This window comes from Erigeron canadensis, chromosome 1, assembly GCF_010389155.1.
Source record: "Erigeron canadensis isolate Cc75 chromosome 1, C_canadensis_v1, whole genome shotgun sequence".
NCBI classification, from domain to species: domain Eukaryota; kingdom Viridiplantae; phylum Streptophyta; class Magnoliopsida; order Asterales; family Asteraceae; genus Erigeron; species Erigeron canadensis.
In genome coordinates, this window is record NC_057761.1 from 24,959,022 (window position 1) to 24,980,084 (window position 21,063).

Consider the following 21,063-nt stretch of genomic DNA (forward strand, 5'->3'; position numbering starts at 1 on the left):
CAAAATTGCAAGTAATAAATAATTGCATAACTTATTCTTTTTTTCTTCGGCTTTTAGGTTAATATAGAATAAAATATAAATAATGCATAAAAAATAACCCAATGTCCTTGCAACTTATCTATAAATACCTCATTCTCCTCTCTCTATTTTTCTTCACTTTCCTCAAAAGAATTTTTATATTTCCTTTCTTCAGGTTTTCTACAACATTAAACGCTCTACACATCCTTCGTTACTTGTAAGTCCAAAATTCTCGCTCTTTAATTTTCCCATGAAAAACACATTCTTTCTATATAATAATATAATATTAAATATAATTGTTGTTTTTACTTTTAAATAAATCAACGATTCATTATGTTGTTAATAATTGATTTATATTTATGTGTATATATTTTTTGGTGCACATCATTGGAATTATAATATAATATAGTGATATAATTTGTAAACAATTGGAAAATATGTGGTGTGTGGGTTTTTCCGATTCCGGAGAATAAGTTGGTTATGAAACATTATGTGACAAACAAAAGCAGTTAGTGTTAGTTTTTTATTTTTCTTTGTGTGTCACTACAGCGCGTGTAATTCACGTCAACATCGTTTTAAAAAAGTTTTAAAACATCATTAGTTAGTTAATAGAAGCAACTAAATATATACTAGATAGGTGCTCGTGCGGTTTATATATAACGCGTGAGATGTCGTAACGGTTATATAGGCTGGTGAAGATATTTTCATGACATACGGCGATGAGACATCTAACGTGGTTATCATTCCAAATATAAGTCGAGGATTAAATGCAAAAAATAATAAGTGCAAAATCTAACAATTCTAATTATATTTGTTAGGGTTCCTTAGGGGTGGTTTGAGGAAATTGAAAAAAGTGCTGAATTTCCTAAAATAGAGAGTTAATTTGTTTTACAAGGAATTATAGAATGCCAAAATTCTCACGTCAAACAATTATTGTGTTTTTCCTTAATTTTTTTTTAATGTATATATACACGTAGGTGTAAAACTTTTATGAGTTACGAATTAACTAATACGAGTCAAATCGATTTACACCAAAAACGAGTAAACTCGTTAGGTGACTTGTTTTTGTCCAGAATCTTACGAGTCGTTGTGTAAACTTGGACCGAGTCACGAGACGCAAACTTATAAGTATTGTAGTTTGATATGCTATGGTTATATATTATATATTTATTGTTACGTTATTTTGTTTGTTATCTATGTAGTTTTGATCTTTTATTGCAAATTTAGAGATAAATTGTAAGTTAATAACTCAAACTATTGAATTTGTGACATTTTAGTATATAATTATACTATATTATTTAATACTATATAAAAATGTCCGAGTTACGGGCCAAAAAATCATGTTTTCGAGTCGAGTTAAAAGTTACGAGTCGACAAATATGTATATATTATATATATATATGTATATAATTATGAGAGGGACCCTTATTTTGATAACCTATTTTTTTTGTAAAAACTGTGAGAATTCATACATTTTAATTTAAATCACATGTTTTTTTTGTTAATTCACATGTTATACGTTATAAAAATATATGTTGCGGAAGAATTTTTTTTTAAAATACTTTATATATAGTTGTTTGTCACATGTGAATAAAAAACGCGAACAAGTTAAGTCACAAGTTCACAAAAGGCTACTTTGAAGATTTTTTAAAAAAGAATCTTCTATAACATATTTTTTTATATCATTTCATATGTGAATGAACAAAAAAAAAACAAGTGAACAAACATATAATTTAAGAGTTTTTATGGTTCTTAAAAAAATTGGTTTTCAAAATAAGAAAATTATCTAATTATGATTGCTATTTTCTTTGATTTTTGGGTAAAAGTGACTACGGTTATTTTAAGAATTATGATTAATATGCAACAAAGAGAAATAATACTTAAAGTTGATCACTATATGTTTGTATGTGTATCATGATGAAGTAAGTAGACATAAAATGTATATGATAAAATAACAATGTTTGGCCAGATATAAAAAAATCTATTTTATTATTTATTTATTTGTTTATTTATTTATTTATTTATTTTTTATTATATTATTATTATTATTATTATTATTATTATTATTATTATTATTATTATTATTATTATTATTATTATTATTTCATGCTCAGCTCATGTAGTTCGTAAAATTTTAAATTAAGATGAACCAGACGTCCAGACCCATTTTATGTCCTGTTTGTGAAAATATATATACTTTTTGCTTTAAAATAATACACATGGTCAATGAACATTGCATGTTAGAAGCAGTTATTTGAATCTTGCGTAAACTTCAATATATAAAAGTCCAAATATTTGCTTAAAAAACTCATGAAATGACCTCATATGAAGACATAAAGTATGTAAAATAATTTAATGTATATTTCGAAGTTTACACATATTGTTCCTCGTATAACAAATAATTAATTTAAGAGTGATTATCTTAAATAAATGTAATTAAAATAGGTGATATATTTTTCTAAGCAGAATGATTTATCATATACAAAAATATGTGCAATAAATAGTTACACTGTATTGCTGTGTGATGTGTATATTTGTTTTGATAAAAATATATACTGTGCAAGGATCAAAATTTTAAACACAAATTAACGTTTTGAGTTTAATGATAACAAAAAAGGAATTATCATTTCATATATTTTTTTGAACATTAACTCTAACTACAAACAGGTATCACCGCATTCAATTCGTTGAGACGTAATGATTTTTAATTTATTTTGTTGATACTTCTGACCTCAAATATTTCTCTTTATAAGTATATTTACTTTTGGCCTTTTTGACAAATTTGGCAGAGAATATAATTGTTCATTTTAGAATGACAACACTTTTGCTCCACGTCTACTCACTTTGTGCCATTATATGTGCACTTAAATCTTGATATAATAATATATTTCTTACATGAATCAGATTATAAGAATTTTAGGGACAAGGGTGTAGTGTCAAGACTTTGGCAAATTGGTAAGTTTTGGTAAGTGTCTAACCAATCATAACTTGCCACGTTTCCAACTCATTTTTTTGCCAAAAACTAACCAAAACTAGCCAAAGTACATGCTATAGTGCAAATTTTTGTTAATTCTTGCCAATTGCAAAAAAAAATTTCAAAACAAACCTTAAACTTTTATTAAACTTAAAAAATACAATACAACTAAATAAACATTACATTTATTTAAAGGGTTTAGTATCTGGAGGTGTAAGTAACTTTTACACATTTTTTATTGTGTGAATGTAACTTTCATTTAGTTCATTGTATGTAAGTAACCTGCTAGATTGAACGATTAATGTGAAATTGTATACGTGGCAAACCATATGAACTGCCACGTAGAAGTTTTTGATTGGTCAACGTAAAATTTTTACATTAAACATTCAATTTAGCAGGGTTAGTTACATACAATAAACCAAAAGAAAGTTACATTCACACAATAGAAAAAGTGTACAAGTTACTTACACACCCAGATACTTAACCCTTATTTAAAACATAAAACACACAAATACTTAAAAATTAAAAAACAAGGTTACTAAACATCGATATCTAGATCTCCCATGTGCTCCGTAATATCACGACGTAACATGTAATGCGTTTCTTTGTTACGTAAGTTATAGAGAAAATTAGGGGCGGTAGCACAAAGATCGTTAGGAGGATCCCTGATGTACACCGGTGATATCGTGTTGCCGTCGTCCTTGAGGATCATGTTATGTAAAATAACACACGCATACATCGCGTTAGGGATCTTTTCTTTGTCCCTCATTCGTGCCGGTCGATCGATGATAGCCCACTTGTTCTTCAGAAGCCCGAATGCTCGCTCAACGTCTTTTCTCGCGGACTCTTGAAGTTTCTTCATTATCTTCTCCTTACGAGCGACCGTGTAAGCATACGCCTTCACAAAACAAGACTAAGGTGGGTAAATACCATCCCCTGGATAGTATCCTTTGTTGTAACGGTGCCCGTTTACGGTAAAGCCATACTAAGGAGACTTTCCATTCACCTCGGGAATAAACAATGGCGATTGCTTCAAAACATTGATGTCATTGTTTGACCCTGAAACACCGAAATACGCATGCTAAAACCATAAATCATAGGAAGCAACAGCCTCAAGTATGATAGTCGGGCGTTCATGATCACCCCGGTGGTATTGCCTACGCAAACTATGTCGACAATTTCTCCAAGTCTAGTGGGTATAGTCGATGCTACCGATCATGCTAGGAAAATGATGTCAGGCTTCATGCGCCTCATATAAACGTGCAACAGCGTGGCTAGTCGGAGAACGCAAATACTCTTCACCATAAAGATACTTTATGGCGATGCAAAAGTTGTCTAGACACTCACGTGTCGTTCTAGTAGAGAACGACAACCCCTCATCATAGTTGTAGCCGAGGTTGCCGTACGCTAGTTGCCGTAGCGCGCACGTGCACTTTTGAATCGCCGAGAACCCTCTAATACCCGCCGCATTCGTCGAAGACCGAAACCATGGAAATGCTGCAGTGATATCTTCCACGATTTTTAAAAACAACCTCCTCGACATACGATATCTCGTATGAAAGACATCGTCCTCAAACATCGGCTCATCCACAAAGTACATGTTCATCAATCTTTCATGAGCCGAGTGTCGATCTCTCCAAATATATCTTCGTTGGTGTGCAGAAGAAGATGCAGTGTCTTCTTCTAAGGCTGCAAGAGCAAGAGAAGCCAAAAACTCGAAGTCGCTAGAAGACGATGACGACGACGACGAGAATTCAGGCATTATATATACGGGTAGTTCATCATTAGACATTTTGCCTTATAAAATTTGATAGTTTGGTGTTTGATGATAGTATAGTTGTTTGTTGTTTGAGATGGAATATGTGATAAATATGTGTATGTATATATAGAAGTTGGAAAAAGAAAAAAAAATAACAAATCACAGACGCTCCCAACGTTCAATTTCACAAAAAATCATGGTTGCAAATATCGGCCAATATATCGGTGATATATCGGATATCGGTCTTCGACTGATACGATATATGGGTTATCGCCTGAACTTATCGTTTCGGTCAAATGTCGGTCAATATCGGCCAATATTGGTCAATATCGGTCAAAAAAGTTGACTTTTTTTCTGTTTTTTTTTTATAAACCAAAAATAGGGTTTCTGACTTTAAGATTAAACGGTATGTAAAATTTTCTTCATAACATAGCAATTAAGATTGAAAGGTATGTAAAGTTATGTCAAATTGTATATATTGTTAGTGTATATATATATATATAGATGAATTCCTTTACAATTTAGGGTATCCGATATATCCCCGACATATCTGATATATCGCATATCGAGGGTCGGCCGATACGATACCGAAACCGATATTTACAACCTTGCAAAAAACAAAAAAAAAACGGTCACTTTCATACGCTCCCAACTTTAATATGCATCGGCCAAACTAGCCGATCTTGCTTGCCAAAACTTGCCGATTGTGTTTGCTGAAACTTGCCGATTCACCTGCTATAATTTTGCCAATATGCCGATGGTTTTAGCCGACTACACCCTTGCCCCTTATTGCTTTAGATGATATATTTCTTAACTAATACATGTATTTTTAGTATTTAAGAAATAAAATTTTTGTTAAATAAATACACGATAACTAATTCCTTAAAGAGAACTAATTAGTAAATCCTATTTATTATCAATGGGTAATATCTAAATTTTTTTACATTATTCAGTCTGAAATGAAAATAATACCTTAATGAGTTAATGATACGCATTTCAGGGATTTACATTTATGAAAAGACTTATGTTCTATATATGTTCTTAATATAATTCTAATTCCGAGTATGTGATCGATCATCTAATGTATGTAACACTATCGTGACTCTGTTATCATGTTGTAGTTATAGCTCTCATATTAACTAATTGAGAAAGCTTAGGTAAAACATACCGAAATTATATATCTTGGGTAAAACATGTGTATTTCAGGAGGATTATATAAAATTCAGAAGGTTATGTATGTTTATCAACTTTAAATGTTTAATTTGTAATGTTTTTTAACATGTCATGCGATCATTTTCCCTTAATTAATAGTATATTTACATTGCTTTGAAATTTTCTAATTTTTAAATTTTTTCAAATTTTATAATTCTAGCTTTTTTTTCCGAAGGTTAAGTTTAAATGGAGATCTACTCGTTGAAGAGTTCTTTAACACAAACCTAATCAAAACCATGTATTTTACATCTCTCGACATTTACGAATAATTAATAAATTAAAAAAAAAAAGGTATTAGTGGTAGCTATGAAAGTTTTCTGTAACTTAAAATTATACTTTGGCAATGTTAATTGTGGTATCTTTTGAGGCTATGAAAGCTTCCCGTAACTTAAAATTATACTTTGGTTTAGTTTTTATCATCGTTGTTTCTTATTTTTTTTCTCACTAATATGTCACTGTACTCATATTTATCTATATAGTTTTTGTTATTATACTATGGAAATTGGAAAGAGTGATTTGGTAAATGAAATATAAAATAACATTTTTATAAATATAGGGGCAAGAAAGTCTAAAGGATCTACACACCGACTTTTAGATTTGATTGATGTTTGAATCTTGATTATTATTCCTAATTAAACTGGAGTTCAAATATACCTTTTCTTGTTTGAATATTATATTTAATTTAATATAATTAATATTTTAATTTAACTTTTGATTCTGTTGCCATGATCTGTGTCAGATCCTTACAATCACTTTCCACGCGTTTTAATGATTGTGCACATAAACTCGTTTTCTTGTTCTTCTTATTTACCGATCAAACTTTATATACACTAATAATAATAAAGGTTTTTTTAATGACAACCCTTAGAGTTGTCAGTAAAAACTAATTGGGTGTATTAAAATTTATACCTTACTTTTAGAAAAAATCAGGGGACGGTTTTTAATATATAATGTACAAGTTTTTAAGCATGTAATATGTTGTTAGTGACAGCACTTAGGGCTGTCATTATCATTTTCTTAATAATAATAATAATAATAATAATAATAATAATACACGTATTTTTTCTTTATATGTGTCCTTTCTGAATTACGTATTTGCTAGTTACTATTACTACTGTAAAATTGTACATACACATAACATATTTGTTTTTGATATTCATACTTTTTGTTAAGCTATATTTGTGCTTAAAGTTCATTTGGTATCGATGCTTGATTCCATTTGCTCGTTGTCATCTAATCTAGTTTGTGGGTTTAACATGGGGTCAAATTGGTAGCGATAAAAATGACATTTCATCATTTAGATGCCTTAATTTAATAGTTTTACACAAACAGTAAATATGTACTTGTAGAATCCAAATTTTAAAAAGACGTCGATGTTTATAATGTAATAGGTTGATCACGTTGTAAACACTATATGTTGGAAGGCTAAGGTCATACTTCATCATGTTGTGTGTGGTTTTTTTTTTCCTTCCTTTCTTTTCCAAAACTTCAATTTATTTTAAATCTTTTAAGTTCTATAACCCTAAATGTGACAGCATAATGAATGTGTTAATCTCCTAAAATCCCATTTGTCAGATTTTTAACATAATGGGAAACCATCTTACTTTAATTTATAAACTACACAAATGTTTAAGATAGAAACCAATACTTTTGAGAAACCCTCTATTTAATCTACCTATCTAAATATGAGGAATAAGACTCGAAGCATAATAGGAACATATGTTAGATATGAAGTGTAATTGAGTTAACTTGTTTAACCATCATCATCATAATAAGACATCATATAGACTTGGTAGTGCGGAGTGCATGCCTATCTGATTTTTTATGACCTAGCCCCCAAGCGATAGGGGTCCAGAGGCAGCACCCCTAGGAGCAGGTTTCAAGGGGCAGAGCCCCTAGCTTGGATCGAGTTGATGTTAAAACACCTCATATTTGTAATTTTTGAAACTTGAGAGACTAAAGTTGCCAACTTTTAAAATCTATGAAATTAACTCCAGTTGATGGGCCTAATATGCTTTAAATATATCCATGACAATGATTCTGGTCTTCCTTTTCAATTTGGTTCACGCTCTTTCAAACAAAGCACACAAAAAATTTTAAATTCTCTATATTGTAATTGATTGAATACTTTTGGCGAAGAACCAAATTGATTCAATATAAAAGTGACCACGCCTTTTAGAGATTACAATTCTAACTTTATTGTTTGTTATATTGTTTTTACCCAAACAACCTCAACTTTAAGACCTTATCAATAGTCTAATAACCTTATTAGCCCATTTTCTAGATATTTATCTAGGGGTTGAAGATAGTTTGTTTTCTTAGTTGTTGGGATCAACTTTTTGTCAAGTGATTGCTTTTGTAAAGTAAATTTTGGTGTCGATTATAAAGTTACAACACAAAGAATATAAATATACAGTATAGTATATAGATATATCTATAATAAATAAATATCTGGAGTTCATTTTTTATTGTGATCCTAGTAGTAACGTGTCACTTTCTATGGTGAATGGAATCATAGTTTTCAGATTTGTCATAAAATCGATGAATTTGTTGTGTTTAGGAATTTAAATTAGACAAAGGAAGAAAACCATGTGTTTCCTTAGTGCACACTTCACATTCATTCTTGAAAATATTTTTGTCTTTAGTTCACGTGGCAGAATCTATTGAACATTAATGTATCTTTAATACTTTTACCTTTTTGATTGTTTCTAGTTTCAATGAGACTTTGATAAAAAAAATTAAAATAAATAGAAAATTCAATAAGACTTGTGTGTTCAATGGATCTATATATGAGAGTTGTGGCACCTTATGTTCACATCCATCTCCCGGTCTATATACAATTTCATTAGATATACACATCCACATAGTTTATTCATACATTTGAAAAATAGGTTGGAAATTTGGTGTAGTTTTGACTTTTGATGTAATTTGTACTTTTGCTTCTTGTATCTTGTTAGACGGTTTATAAAATTTTGTCGTTCCAAAAGAAAAGATGCATTCGCGTAGTCGAAATTGAGAATCATGTGGTTCCTGTTTCTTTATTTGAGCGAATAAATGAACGGGTCAAATGATATTTTCTCAATTTATGCATGTCATCTTTGTATATGGATCATCTTAATTTTTTCTATATTGGGCCAATTTTATAAGACCCGAAGGAACAAAACGATATTTTCTTATAAGAAAATTGATAGTCTTATTTATATATATATATATATATATATATAGGGTAGAGATCTAGAGAGAAAGTTAGAAGGTTAGTTTTTTTTTTTTTTTTTAATTAGCTCAATCTATAAAAAAAAATTTTTTAAAAATTATTAATTAGTGAGTTATAAATATAATGGTACGGTACGAGCTTCGCCCTTAAGAATATTAATAAGGGGTAGCTGGTAGGAGTGATAGGTCATAGGGAATGACCGGTGATGAAGTGATCTACCTATGGCTCCGTCATAGACTGAGAGGCTTCGCCTATAGCTTACGGGCAATGCCCTTTGAAAAAAAAATATTTTTAAAATTTTTTAAAACTTTTATATGGAATTAGTTAATTAAAGATGAAATGAAAAAAGTGAAAAAAAAAGTTCAAAAAAACAAGCTAAAAAAATAAAAAATAAACCTTCTCTCCTTTTTTTTTCCTTAAGGTACCTTCTCATTTGATCTCTATTTTATATATATATATATAGATATATAGATATAGATATAGATATGAAATTATACGATTAATTATTTTGATTTGGGAAAGTGACATTAATCTTTGTTAGTTAAACATGCATGTTGTAATCCCAAAATGTTGCATTCTTTTTAAGTGGTCCATGCAAACTCTCTAACATTATTATAACTCTTTTCCCTATTACATCAAATACTACTTTGATTTTAAAAACCATTGGCTATCTTTTAATGCTAACATGGATTCCACTAAATGCATGTAATTGCTACCTTTTGTCATATTATTATATGTCTCTTAAGTGTTGATTTATTCTGTATGATATTTTGCAGGAAAACAAATCTCCAACCAAAAAGACTAACAAAGAAAGGACTACAATGGCTGAATCCTTGCTCAAGGTACAACACACATTTTTCTTGTAAAAGTGATTTGGACAACATCCTCAGCATTATGTGTTTTTAGTACAATATCGTAGATATCTATTTGTTTATGCTTTGTTCAAATGTGTGCAAAATAACAGATAATGCTGGTACGCATAACAACAAAGCTATACGATGCAATGAGAATGGATAGATGGCTACCCGCAAGATCACAATCCGAATCTATGTCCAAATCTAGACATGATCATGTGGATAACGGCTATACTAGAGCCGCTGAGCCAATTTCCATCGATCAAAATTATATTTCTTGGTTGGTAAGTGACCGTGTAATGTTATTTGTACGAAGTTCTCATCATATGTACTATGTTATATTCCGTGATTAGTTAAAGGTTGTGTATCTTTGGCTTTATGCAGAGGGAACATCCTTCTGCTCTTAGCGCTTTCAACCAAATGATTAATGTGGCAAAGGGGAAGCAGATAGTTGTCTTCTTAGATTATGATGGTACATTGTCACCCATTGTGAGTGACCCCGAAAATGCCTTCATGTCTGATCAGGTACTTACAAGACAATACCCTTTTTCTTCATGCATAAAAGACTAGAGGGTGCAATATGGCCGGGTTGGGTAATGGGTTTTTGGGCAAAATGAGTCTATGCTATGATTATATATAATAACAATCTTATTCTAAATATTTGAATAAAACAATTTAGAAGTAGAATTTAAACGACTTTTGTTTCATTTCTTTTTTAGCTTTATTTTCTGCTCTAACCCGATTAAGATAAAATAACACTTACCCAGTTACCCAAATCATAAGTACGTGGGTCAGAGTTGGCACCTCTAGCCACAATGGTATTAGAACCTTGGTTCGAAGTCCCTTTTTTTTATTTTTTATTTTTTCCATTTACTATATGCAGATGCGTGCAGCAGTACGTGATGTTTCTAATTGTTTTCCCACGGCCATTATCAGTGGCAGGAGTCGTCAAAAGGTTATTAGTAACTTCATATTCATGTTTTCTGAGTTTGTATTGCAATAATTCTAAATATTTACTCAACAATTCAATTTCTGTCATTCAATTCAACAGGTTTTAGATTTTGTGAAGTTAAATACAGTGTATTACTCAGGAAGTCATGGGATGGATACCATTGGACCAGCTGTAAAAACCAACTCTTATGATAAAAGTTATCAACAGAGAAGCTTTGATAACCAGGTATATTGATCTTTACTGTCAAATTTTTTATAAATAAAGAGGATGTTAACAAATGTGTAGCATACTGAATTTCTTAGGGGAATGAATTTATAGTCTTCCAACCAGCTCAAGATTTTCTACCTGCCGTTCGAAAGGTATGAATATCCATTTACAGAATTGTTTATCTAGAACTTAGAATTGACTCTTTGGCTAACAGGTCAATCTGATTTTACCGTGACACAGATATTGGATGAAGTTACAGAGAAAACACAAAAGATACAAGGGGTAGCCATTGAGGATAATAGATTTTGCCTTTCTGTTCATTACCGCCATGTTAAGGATGACGTATGTAGCTTTTTATCATCATTACATGTTAACTGTAGCTTCCAACATTAGCATATCGTGATCATGTTGATAATTATACAGGACTATGAAACCCTGGAAGAGGAAGTCATGTTGATACTTGCAAACCATCCAGGTTTTCACATGACCAGAGGCAAAAAAGTGATGGAAATTCGACCATCTATAAAATGGAACAAAGGCGATGCTCTTAAGTATTTACTAGAAGCATTAGGGTTTCACAAGTCCGGTGATGTGTTCCCCATATACATAGGTGATGATCAAACAGATGAGGATGCTTTCAAGGTATATATATATCCTTTACATGATCCAAACAAGTAGAGGTGTCAGAATGAACAAGTTGGGTGGGTTGGGTAACATGTCAAAAGTGAGTAATTTTGGGGCCAGGTGAGAACAATTTGGTTGGGTTGCCCGAAAAACACACTCTGGACTACTTTTAACAAGTTCGAATCATTTCCTTGTAGGCTATTCTATATCTAGCCAGTTTGACCCATTAGATATACAACATATCCCAAATCAAATCATTCACAAAATATATATGGGTCAAATTCTTAGTGTCAAATATTGATGAGAGTTATTTCAGGTTTTAAGGGAAAGGGGAGAAGGATATCCTATAATCGTATCATCCACACCAAGGGACACAACAGCTTCGCACTCACTTCGCAGCCCATCAGAAGTACAGTCATTCTTGGATCGTTTGAGTAAATGGGGTGCTGAAAACAGCACCATTCCTAACAAGTAAAAACCAACCGTGTTGGCTTCTTGTACATATACATATATAATTTAGTATATATGTTATGTCAACTACCTGTAGCCACTAGCCAGTTGAGATGATGGAAATTGGAGTAGGAATTTAGAAATGGTATTAGGAAAGAAGTGAAGCTGTAACTGCACCATGTAGACCCTCTTTTTTATGGTCTTCTATTGTGTGCTGCTTCTCCATTAGTTAGATTCAAGTTCTCTAGAAGAGTATTCTCCAACCAAATAACCATAGCAGGTCATGGCCTTGGTTTTTAAGTAATTTATTATACATCTTACAAAAACTTCTTTTGTGTAATTGTTGGGTGTCATATTTTGGATACCATTTCTGTGTAATAAGAATCAACCAGATTTGTTGTACACTCAGCATAATAAATTTCTTGATCCCTGTTACATAAATCAGAAGTATACAAGATAGAAATTATGGTTAATTCATCATGATATACGACATCATCCAAAATCGTTGTACACTGATAATGTTAATTGATTTCTTGTTTCCCAGAACCGCAGAACGTCAATCAGAAGTATACAAGATAGACATTGCGGTTAATTTATCAATATACATTGCAACAAATGAACCTATTATCCCAACACTGGTACTTAAAAACAACATAATTGTAATCTTAGAAATCACTTGCTTCTATAGTTTGTTTTATCTACCCTACTAATCTAAATATAATTACAATTAAAATAGATAGTACAAAAATCTAGCTAGGACAAACCTTCTGAGTACATTGGGGTCTGCTTCTATAGCTTTATTTATGCCAAAACAAGCTCTTCTTCCTCTTGCTCTTCTTGCACTTCTTTATCAGGTAAAAACACTTTACGTTCTTGATAAGGAAGAAGTATCCGCTTAATATCTGCTGCATTTAGTGTCTCATATTTCAACAGTGCATTTGCCAATGCATGCAACGACTTCTCATGCTGGGAAAGATATGAGAAATAATTATGTTAAGGTAATTGAGATATAAAATTTTACATGCATCTCTTGTTTCACAAACCTTCTTCAATTTGGATTTCACACGGTCATATGCATCTCTAAGAAGTTTCACCACCTGCAAGTTGTTAAAACAACTAGAAATATTAACTATACAAGACCTCTGTTATGTGAACAAAAAGCATTAGATGGTAGAACATACTTCGGCATATTAAGAGAAGAAAACAATAGAAATGGCATAATGGACAGATGCAGTAATGGTTTAAAATGTGTGATATGTTGGTGAAGGTAGAAAAAGACAATTCGGTTAAACTGAAACACGTTTTCCGCATAAAAAAATTGGCGCAGGTAACAATTTTGATAATATATATGATTACAAAATAAGAGTAGTATTTCAGCTATAATCTAATTTTTTGAATAAACTTATTTAAAGCTCCAATGGTGTTTGATATTGCATACCTTTGGACTTATTGGTCTACAGTATATTGTTTTTTTAAATAATTGGGCAATTCTGATCTCTTTACCACGAATGGCTCACTTTAAAGAAATTATGCTTCTCCATTGGGTGACATGGTTGAAATAAAATAGCTAAAAGGGAAGCCAGTAAAATGGGTCAATCAGGTCATTGTCACCACCCAAGTACCTTCATGCCGAGTATACTCGTAGAGGTGAGAATTCCGATCTATATACCATGAATCGCTTGCCTTAAAATGGGGCTTAATCTCCAATGGGTCACATGCATAAGAAAAACTAATTAAAAGGGAAGCAGGTCGAACAGGTCAATCTGGTCAAATGTCACCCAAATTGTATTTTACAATCTAGACAACCTCTTCAATAGCTTTATTTATACAGCTATACTATTATTATCACGAGTAAAGTATTTAACTTTTTTTTGGTAAAGTTTTACCCTGGTCGTTCCAGCATCGGATAATCCTACACAACATCGGTTTTGAGATCGTACCAACAACGCAATATCGGTTTAGAGATCGTTCCGACTAACGGCAGTCCTATCCACTTTGCAGAAACAATCTGCATATGAAATACTTGTTTAGAGATCGTACCGACAACGGCGGTCCTATACAACAACGGTTAGAGATCGTTCCGACTAACGGTGGTCCTAGCCACTTCTATTCACAAATTTCAGCCATACAAAGGCGGCACCGCTCACAACAGCGGTTTGATTATCTTTTTTTTCGGGCATAAACACAAGCTGGAGCGGAAACGGGAGAGAAAAGGAGTTTGAAGAGAAGAAGTTGAAGATGAAGACATTGCTTTTAGAAGTTGCTTTTAGATTTAAGTTTTTTATGTTTCTTATTATTTGTTTTTCTAAGCTAGAATCACTCCGCGCTTAGCTTGCAGGGGAGTATCAAACATAGTTAGTTTCTATATATTAGGTTTTCATAATATTAGTTTCCATGTATTAGGTTAGGCTACTCTATAAATATAGTCGCTTGTAATCTCTATCAATAACACAACAATACAATTAAATACAATAACCTACAAGGTTGATAGGTGAAATACTCCAAGTTAAAGACTTTACCAATGAGACACCAAGGCACCACCAACCCCATTGGCAGTTTTTTGTAAGATCTGATTAACAAGTGAGTTTAAGGATTTAAATCTGCATGGTTTTTATGTTTTTGTTGTTCATCAAACATAGTTATGCAAGTATTACAGCTCTGGTACATCACCTAAAGCAAACAAGAACTAGCATGATATCTGTTTTCTATTTTGATATTATTCTATGGAACTTGCTCAAAACTTGCATAAAATCGTCCTCTACTCAAAACATAAACTTTTGCCGTATCTCAGGTTGCTGACAGAAAATCCAAGTCAACGTCTTGGTGTAAAGAAGGCTGGAGAAGTAAGAAAAATTTCTCCTGCCGTGATACATTTGTAACAAAAAATTTTAAGAACTCATAAATGTTGGACCACGTAGTTGTGACCTTCACCGATCATATATCAGTCCGATATGATAATTGACAAATAATTGAAATCTTTATGTCGGTAAATATACGATGGGCGTATTTACCATTAATGACATAATAAAGGGTTTTCCATTAGGTGATTGGAATTATAGAGAATTATATTGCACACTCATGAAACACCAGGGGGCTAAAGTATAAATGTTCTATTTATTAATAGAACCTAATTACACTTCATTAGAACTCTTAATCACTTTCTAATCTCTCTTAATTGTGTGCTTATGCTCTCTTAATCACGGCCTAACTACCCAGCCGTATAACACCCCATCAAATATACAATCACCTTAATTTGGGAACCAATCTCAATGGCAAGAATGCTGAATCAACTAACAGGTTCCACAGGATCTTCAGGTTAGTGTTATTAATCATGTTTACATTATATTTATAATACGAATCAATTATTTTTCCAACATCTGGCATCAGAGCAAAGGTTCATAATTTTTCTGATTCGTATTATTGTTAAAACCGAAAAAAAAAAAGGTTTATTAAACTAAAAACATGACTTTTTAATTAATGAGATTCAAGTTTTTTGGTTTATGAGATTAATGATTCAACCTTAAATTATGATTTAAGAATCTCGACCACTAAAATTTTGGCTAGAACATTAAACTTAATTGCATGCAGACCTTGTTCACAAAGCTTCGACAACCTCGACCTCTTGTAATCTTGGGCTAACCTCGACCATAATTAAGGTCGACCCTTGACCTAGCAAGCAGCTAGAGCCTCGACCTGTCGAACCTCGTCCTAATACTAGTCGATCATCGACCTAAACAGGGCTGAACAAGGCTAAACCTCGACCTTAATGGCTAGCTCGACCTCGACCTAGGCATCAAGTCGACCTCGACCTAAGCCTAAGCTCGACCTCGACCTCATGAAGTTTTTGGTCGACCTCGACCAAGCAGCCTCGACCTCGAGCTCGACCTAGCCTAAGCTCGACCTCTATCTCGACCTGCTAAGCTCGACCTCGAGCTCGACCTACCTAAGCTCGACCTCTATCTCGACCTGCTAAGCTCGACCTCAAGCTCGACCTACCTAAGCTCGACCTCGAGCTCGACCTAGCCTAAGCTCGACCTCGACCTCGACCTAGCTAAACCTCGACCTCATCTTGCACTAGTCGAACTTCGACCTAAATTATGGTGCTAGTCGACCCTCAATGCTAGTCTAACTTCGACCTCAAGCTAGTCAAGTTTGATCTAATTTTCTAGTCGAACTTGACCTTAATTGCTAGTCGTTTTTGACCTTAATTTATTTTACTCGAAGTCGACCTAAAAGTATACTAGTCGAGTTAAATATAAAAGCATTACTCGACCTTATTGCATTATTAAATTTGACTGTATATTAAATTTTGATTTAAACTTTATTCAATTCGACGTTAACTTAAGTCGTCCTTTTTTGATTTAGTCTCTATTGAATTCGACATTAATTTTAGTCGATTTTGATTTAGTCTTTATTGAATTTGAGCTTGAGTTAACTTAAGTCGTCTGTCGAAATCTGAAATTATACAGCCTTAAAATAACCCCATAATTTTATGGTCACATTTGTCTCAAATTTTCAGAAATAATTTTTTCTGAGACGTTTTTGCCACAACAGCTCGACCCCAGCCAGGGGCTCTGCCCCTTGGACCCCGCTTCCAGGGGCGCTGCCCCCCGGACCCCCGTAAAGCTTGGGGGCTTCGCACTAATACATGGTTTCATTGTTTGTGCCCAAAGGTCAAATATGATTCTCGTGTTGCGTTTTTCTTTTCCTTTAACATAATAAACACTTAGCGTATTAATTCTGCCCAAAGGTGATTTAATATGTTATGTGTAGCAAAAGGAACTCTTTTTCATGCATAATATACACGATGCTTAATTTTGTGCCCAAATGTCAAAAGATAAGTGTTGTGTTGCATGAACCTAAAGCTCATGTTTTTCGCTTAGATATTAGTTACTTCTGCCCAAAGGTAATGTAACATCTAAGTGGAGCCTAATTTTAGCTTATGGTTTTGGTGTTTACTATAAGCGTACTTATCACTTGCTTCATTAATATAATGGTCACAGTCTCATAACTTTAGGAACATTAGGCATACTTAATTTAGTTCCATTAATCTAAGAGACCTCACTTAGTCCGCTTTACACAGCTAACCACGTCACTATAAATAACCTTCTTTAACTCGTATCGTAAATTCATATCCTCTTTATCTCCACTGTGAGTACCTAACTTTGGCATTGAGCCACTCACTGGCGCGAACTATGCTTCTTGGAAGGATCAACTAATGCTGACTTTAGGCATGTTAGATTACGACCTTGTCATTCGTCAGGATGAACCTGCTGCCATTACCGAGCAATCCACTAGGGAGCAGAAGGCGACTTATGATAGATGGGAAAAGGCGAATCGCTTATCACTTATGCTGGTCAAGAATACAATCCACCTCAGCATCCGAGGAGCAATTCCTGATTCTGACAAGGTGAAGGAATACCTCAAATCTGTAGAGGATCACTTCAAGGGATCATCGAAGGCGCTGGCAAGTAATTTGATGCTGCAAATGCTTACTCTGAAATGTGATGGTAGCAGTGGTGTTCGTGAACACATCATGAAGATGACTGACATGGCTAATAAGCTTAAGAGCCTTGAAATGGAAGTGTCGGATAACTTTCTTGTGCACTTCATCATGACATCCTTACCTGCTCGTTTTGACACCTTCAAAGTGAATTACAATGCTATGAAGGATAAGTGGTCAACGAGTGATCTAATTTCGATGTGTGTGCAAGAGGAGGAACGTCTCAAACTGGCACAACCTGAGTCTGTTCATCTTACCACCACTGCTAATTCTAAGAAAAGGAAGGGTAGATCTGGTAATTCTGGTAATAAGAATGCAAATAAAGTCCCTAAGACCAATCCTGGTGCAGTTGCTTCTAGCTTTAATCCCTTGAGTGGGAAACTTCATTGTAAATTCTGTCGTGCAAATGGGCACACTCAGAAAAATTGCCCTAAATTCAAGGAATGGCTAGCTAAGAAAAGTAACGTACTTTATGCAATATTTGATTCTTTTATGACTGATGTACCTATTAATACATGGTGGGGTGACTTTGGTTCTATGGTTCATGTGACCAACTCAATGCAGGGATTCCTTACAATCCAGAAGCTACCAAAGGGCCAAAGAAAGCTTAGAGTTGGAAGTGGTGATCTCTTAGATGTCGAAGCCATGGGAACTTTAATTTTACATATGAGTACTGGAAAGACTATTAGACTAGTAGATACCTTATATGTACCGAGAATTACTCGGAATCTTGTATCTATTGGTAAACTTGATCTTGAAGGTTATGTAATGATTCATGGTAGCGGCAAGATTGCTTTTACTTTAAATAATGAATTGCTTGGTCGTGGTTTTTTGGATGGATTACTGTATAAATTAGAACTAGATCATAAATTTTCCCAGTCTTTGTTGTCTCTTAATGTTGATGATGCAACTAAAATAAGGACAAAATCACCTAAGAAATTGGAGAATTCCTCTATGTTGTGGCATAAACGTCTTGGCCACATCTCACAAGATCGCATGAAAAGACTCGTGAAAGATGGAATCTTACCTTCTCTCGATTTCAGTGATTTTGAAACATGTATTAAGTGTCTTAAAGGCAAAATGGCTAAAGGTAACAAGAAAGGAGCCACTAGGAGTTCCAACTTGTTGGAAATAATTCATACTGACATTAGTGGCCCTTATTCCACATCAATTACTGGTCATACATCATTTATTACATTCATTGACGATTATTCGCGTTATATGCACACCTTACGAAGGTCTAGATCGATTCCGGGACTTGTTTATTCATAGCACTAGTACGTATATGCACAATAACAACTTATATCACTTTTAATGCTTTCTAAGATCAAATAACACATAACAAGTCGTGGCACATCAAGAATAAGTTTACTTTCATTTTCAAAAAAATGGGTTTTGTAGATTAAAGCATGTTATGACCCAAATTTATTCACACAAATGTTATTAAACACATTTAGACATAAACCCATTAATCATTAACACGATTTTCAATCAAAATTGGACCAAATCATCAAGAACATAAACTTGAAAAAGTACACTTTTAATTTGATCAAAAACTCATAATTTGTTGTTGTTACCTGAGATTTGATTCCGGAAATATGTTTTGATTATCACAAGGATGCTAAAAGTACAAACGATTTTGGTTTAACAACCCAAAATCAAAAGATGAATTTTGTGTGTGAAAATGTGGCCGCACTAGGTGTTTTAGTGAGAGAAAGAAGAAAGAAGAAGGAGATGAATAGCGAGGTTGCTTCTCTCTCTAGGTTTCCATCCTTTCTATATATACATTTCCATAATAAATGAACTCCATAAATGCAAGGACCATTTGCGAACATTTTGAACTAGAACTTTTATGAACACGAACGTTTATGAACCGAACTTTAATATTTCATTGCACATAATCATGAACTCGTCAAATGAATCAAGATTTAAGATCAAATTGACCTTCATATAAGCACATAATTAAGGTCTAAAGTATGTCAAGAACTTAAATAATTTGAACTGTTTAGCCGTTCTAATGACGAATGTACGTTTTCAAGAACTTATTTAGAACATTTCTAAGACGGTTGTTACATGCCCCTTTAGTTTTAGGGCCCAAACCCATTTTCCAATTTTCACATTTTAATCCTCCTTTTTAACTAATTAAATATAATTAACCCTTTAATTATGTTTAATTAATTATTTCGTGATCAAACTAATTAATATATATTACTTTAATATATCAATTAATATTATCGAGTTACCGTGTCATTTCGTGTGACCCCGTAGACTTAAATTATTCCCGGACATGCGATTTATAATAAAATGATCACACTCCAACAACTGTAACTGTACCACATAATGTCATATGCAACAACAGATACTCGTATTGGTCCTTTTTATGATCGATTAAAGTGTCTTTAAATTATAAAGATACGAGGACCAAAGGTACCTTTGGTGAACTCTAACGAAGTTTGTTCAAGGGGCTAAAGCTCTAAGGGGGCGTTTGGTTGCGGAAAACACCCCTTGTTTTCCATTTATGTTTTCCAAGAAAACATGTGTAAAACAGAAAATGCGTTCTAATTATAGTTTTTTAAGAAAACAAAAAACAATGTTTTCCATTTTTCATAAAAAACTTGAAAACATCTTTTTTTTGTTTTCCAATTTTCATTTCCATTTTCCATTTCATTCCTTCCCCTCCCCTCACATCTCGAACATGTTTTCTAGTTTTCTAATTAGAATGTGTTTTCAAAATTTTTATTTGTTTTCTAGAAAATAAAAACTCCTTTCACTTTCTAGAAAATTAGAAATGAAAAACTAAAGAATATTTTCTACAACCAAACGGGACCTAAGCTTTTTATGGTACTGTAATAGGGAGAAAAGGAGTTTGATCAAATGGGAAAACCAGTGTAAATTTGATTTCTTGCAATATTGTGTAACTATTTGTTGACATCCGCCGAATTTGGAGGTGTAGTGCAAATTAAAAATGTTCCTTAAACTCGAGAACTGAGCTGAACCGACCCAGACGAACCCACCCAAAAGGGGTAATGGGCTGAGTAACAAATCTGATTTTGTTGCTTTGCTGAGTCACGAGTTTGCACAGGTCGGGCCAGGTTTTGACCCGGCTCATGCCTAGTTTCTACAATTATTTACAAGAATTACCAGCTAGTCAAAACCAAATGCGTTAAAGATCACTGTAGAAGAAAAGCGAAGGAAATTTGTTATCTATGATGATCTTAAGCTAAAGCAGAAAAAAAGATGATACCATCAAACAAAACGTCTAACGTTGACCTGCTTGGTTTCCCACTATGAAATTA

At 33.1% G+C, this 21,063-nt stretch overlaps 2 protein-coding genes across 2 annotated transcripts; one reads left to right on the forward strand and one right to left on the reverse strand.

Annotated features, from left to right (window-relative positions):
* Window positions 1–179: 179 nt before the first annotated feature.
* Window positions 180–12,666, forward strand: LOC122584967 (probable trehalose-phosphate phosphatase C). Its single transcript, XM_043757059.1, has 10 exons — window positions 180–235; window positions 9,954–10,019; window positions 10,142–10,315; window positions 10,416–10,556; window positions 10,915–10,986; window positions 11,083–11,208; window positions 11,286–11,342; window positions 11,431–11,532; window positions 11,614–11,832; window positions 12,131–12,666. Exons 2-10 carry the CDS (start codon window positions 9,999–10,001, stop codon window positions 12,287–12,289), a joined length of 1,071 nt encoding a protein of 356 aa, XP_043612994.1. The 5' UTR covers window positions 180–235; window positions 9,954–9,998; the 3' UTR covers window positions 12,290–12,666.
* LOC122587885 lies at window positions 3,531–4,784 on the reverse strand. The gene is made up of 3 exons (XM_043760045.1): window positions 4,253–4,784; window positions 3,999–4,051; window positions 3,531–3,890 (listed from the first exon to the last, which is right to left on the reverse strand). The coding sequence occupies exons 1-3, from the start codon at window positions 4,782–4,784 to the stop codon at window positions 3,531–3,533; spliced, it is 945 nt and encodes a 314-aa protein (XP_043615980.1).
* Window positions 12,667–21,063: the final 8,397 nt, after the last annotated feature.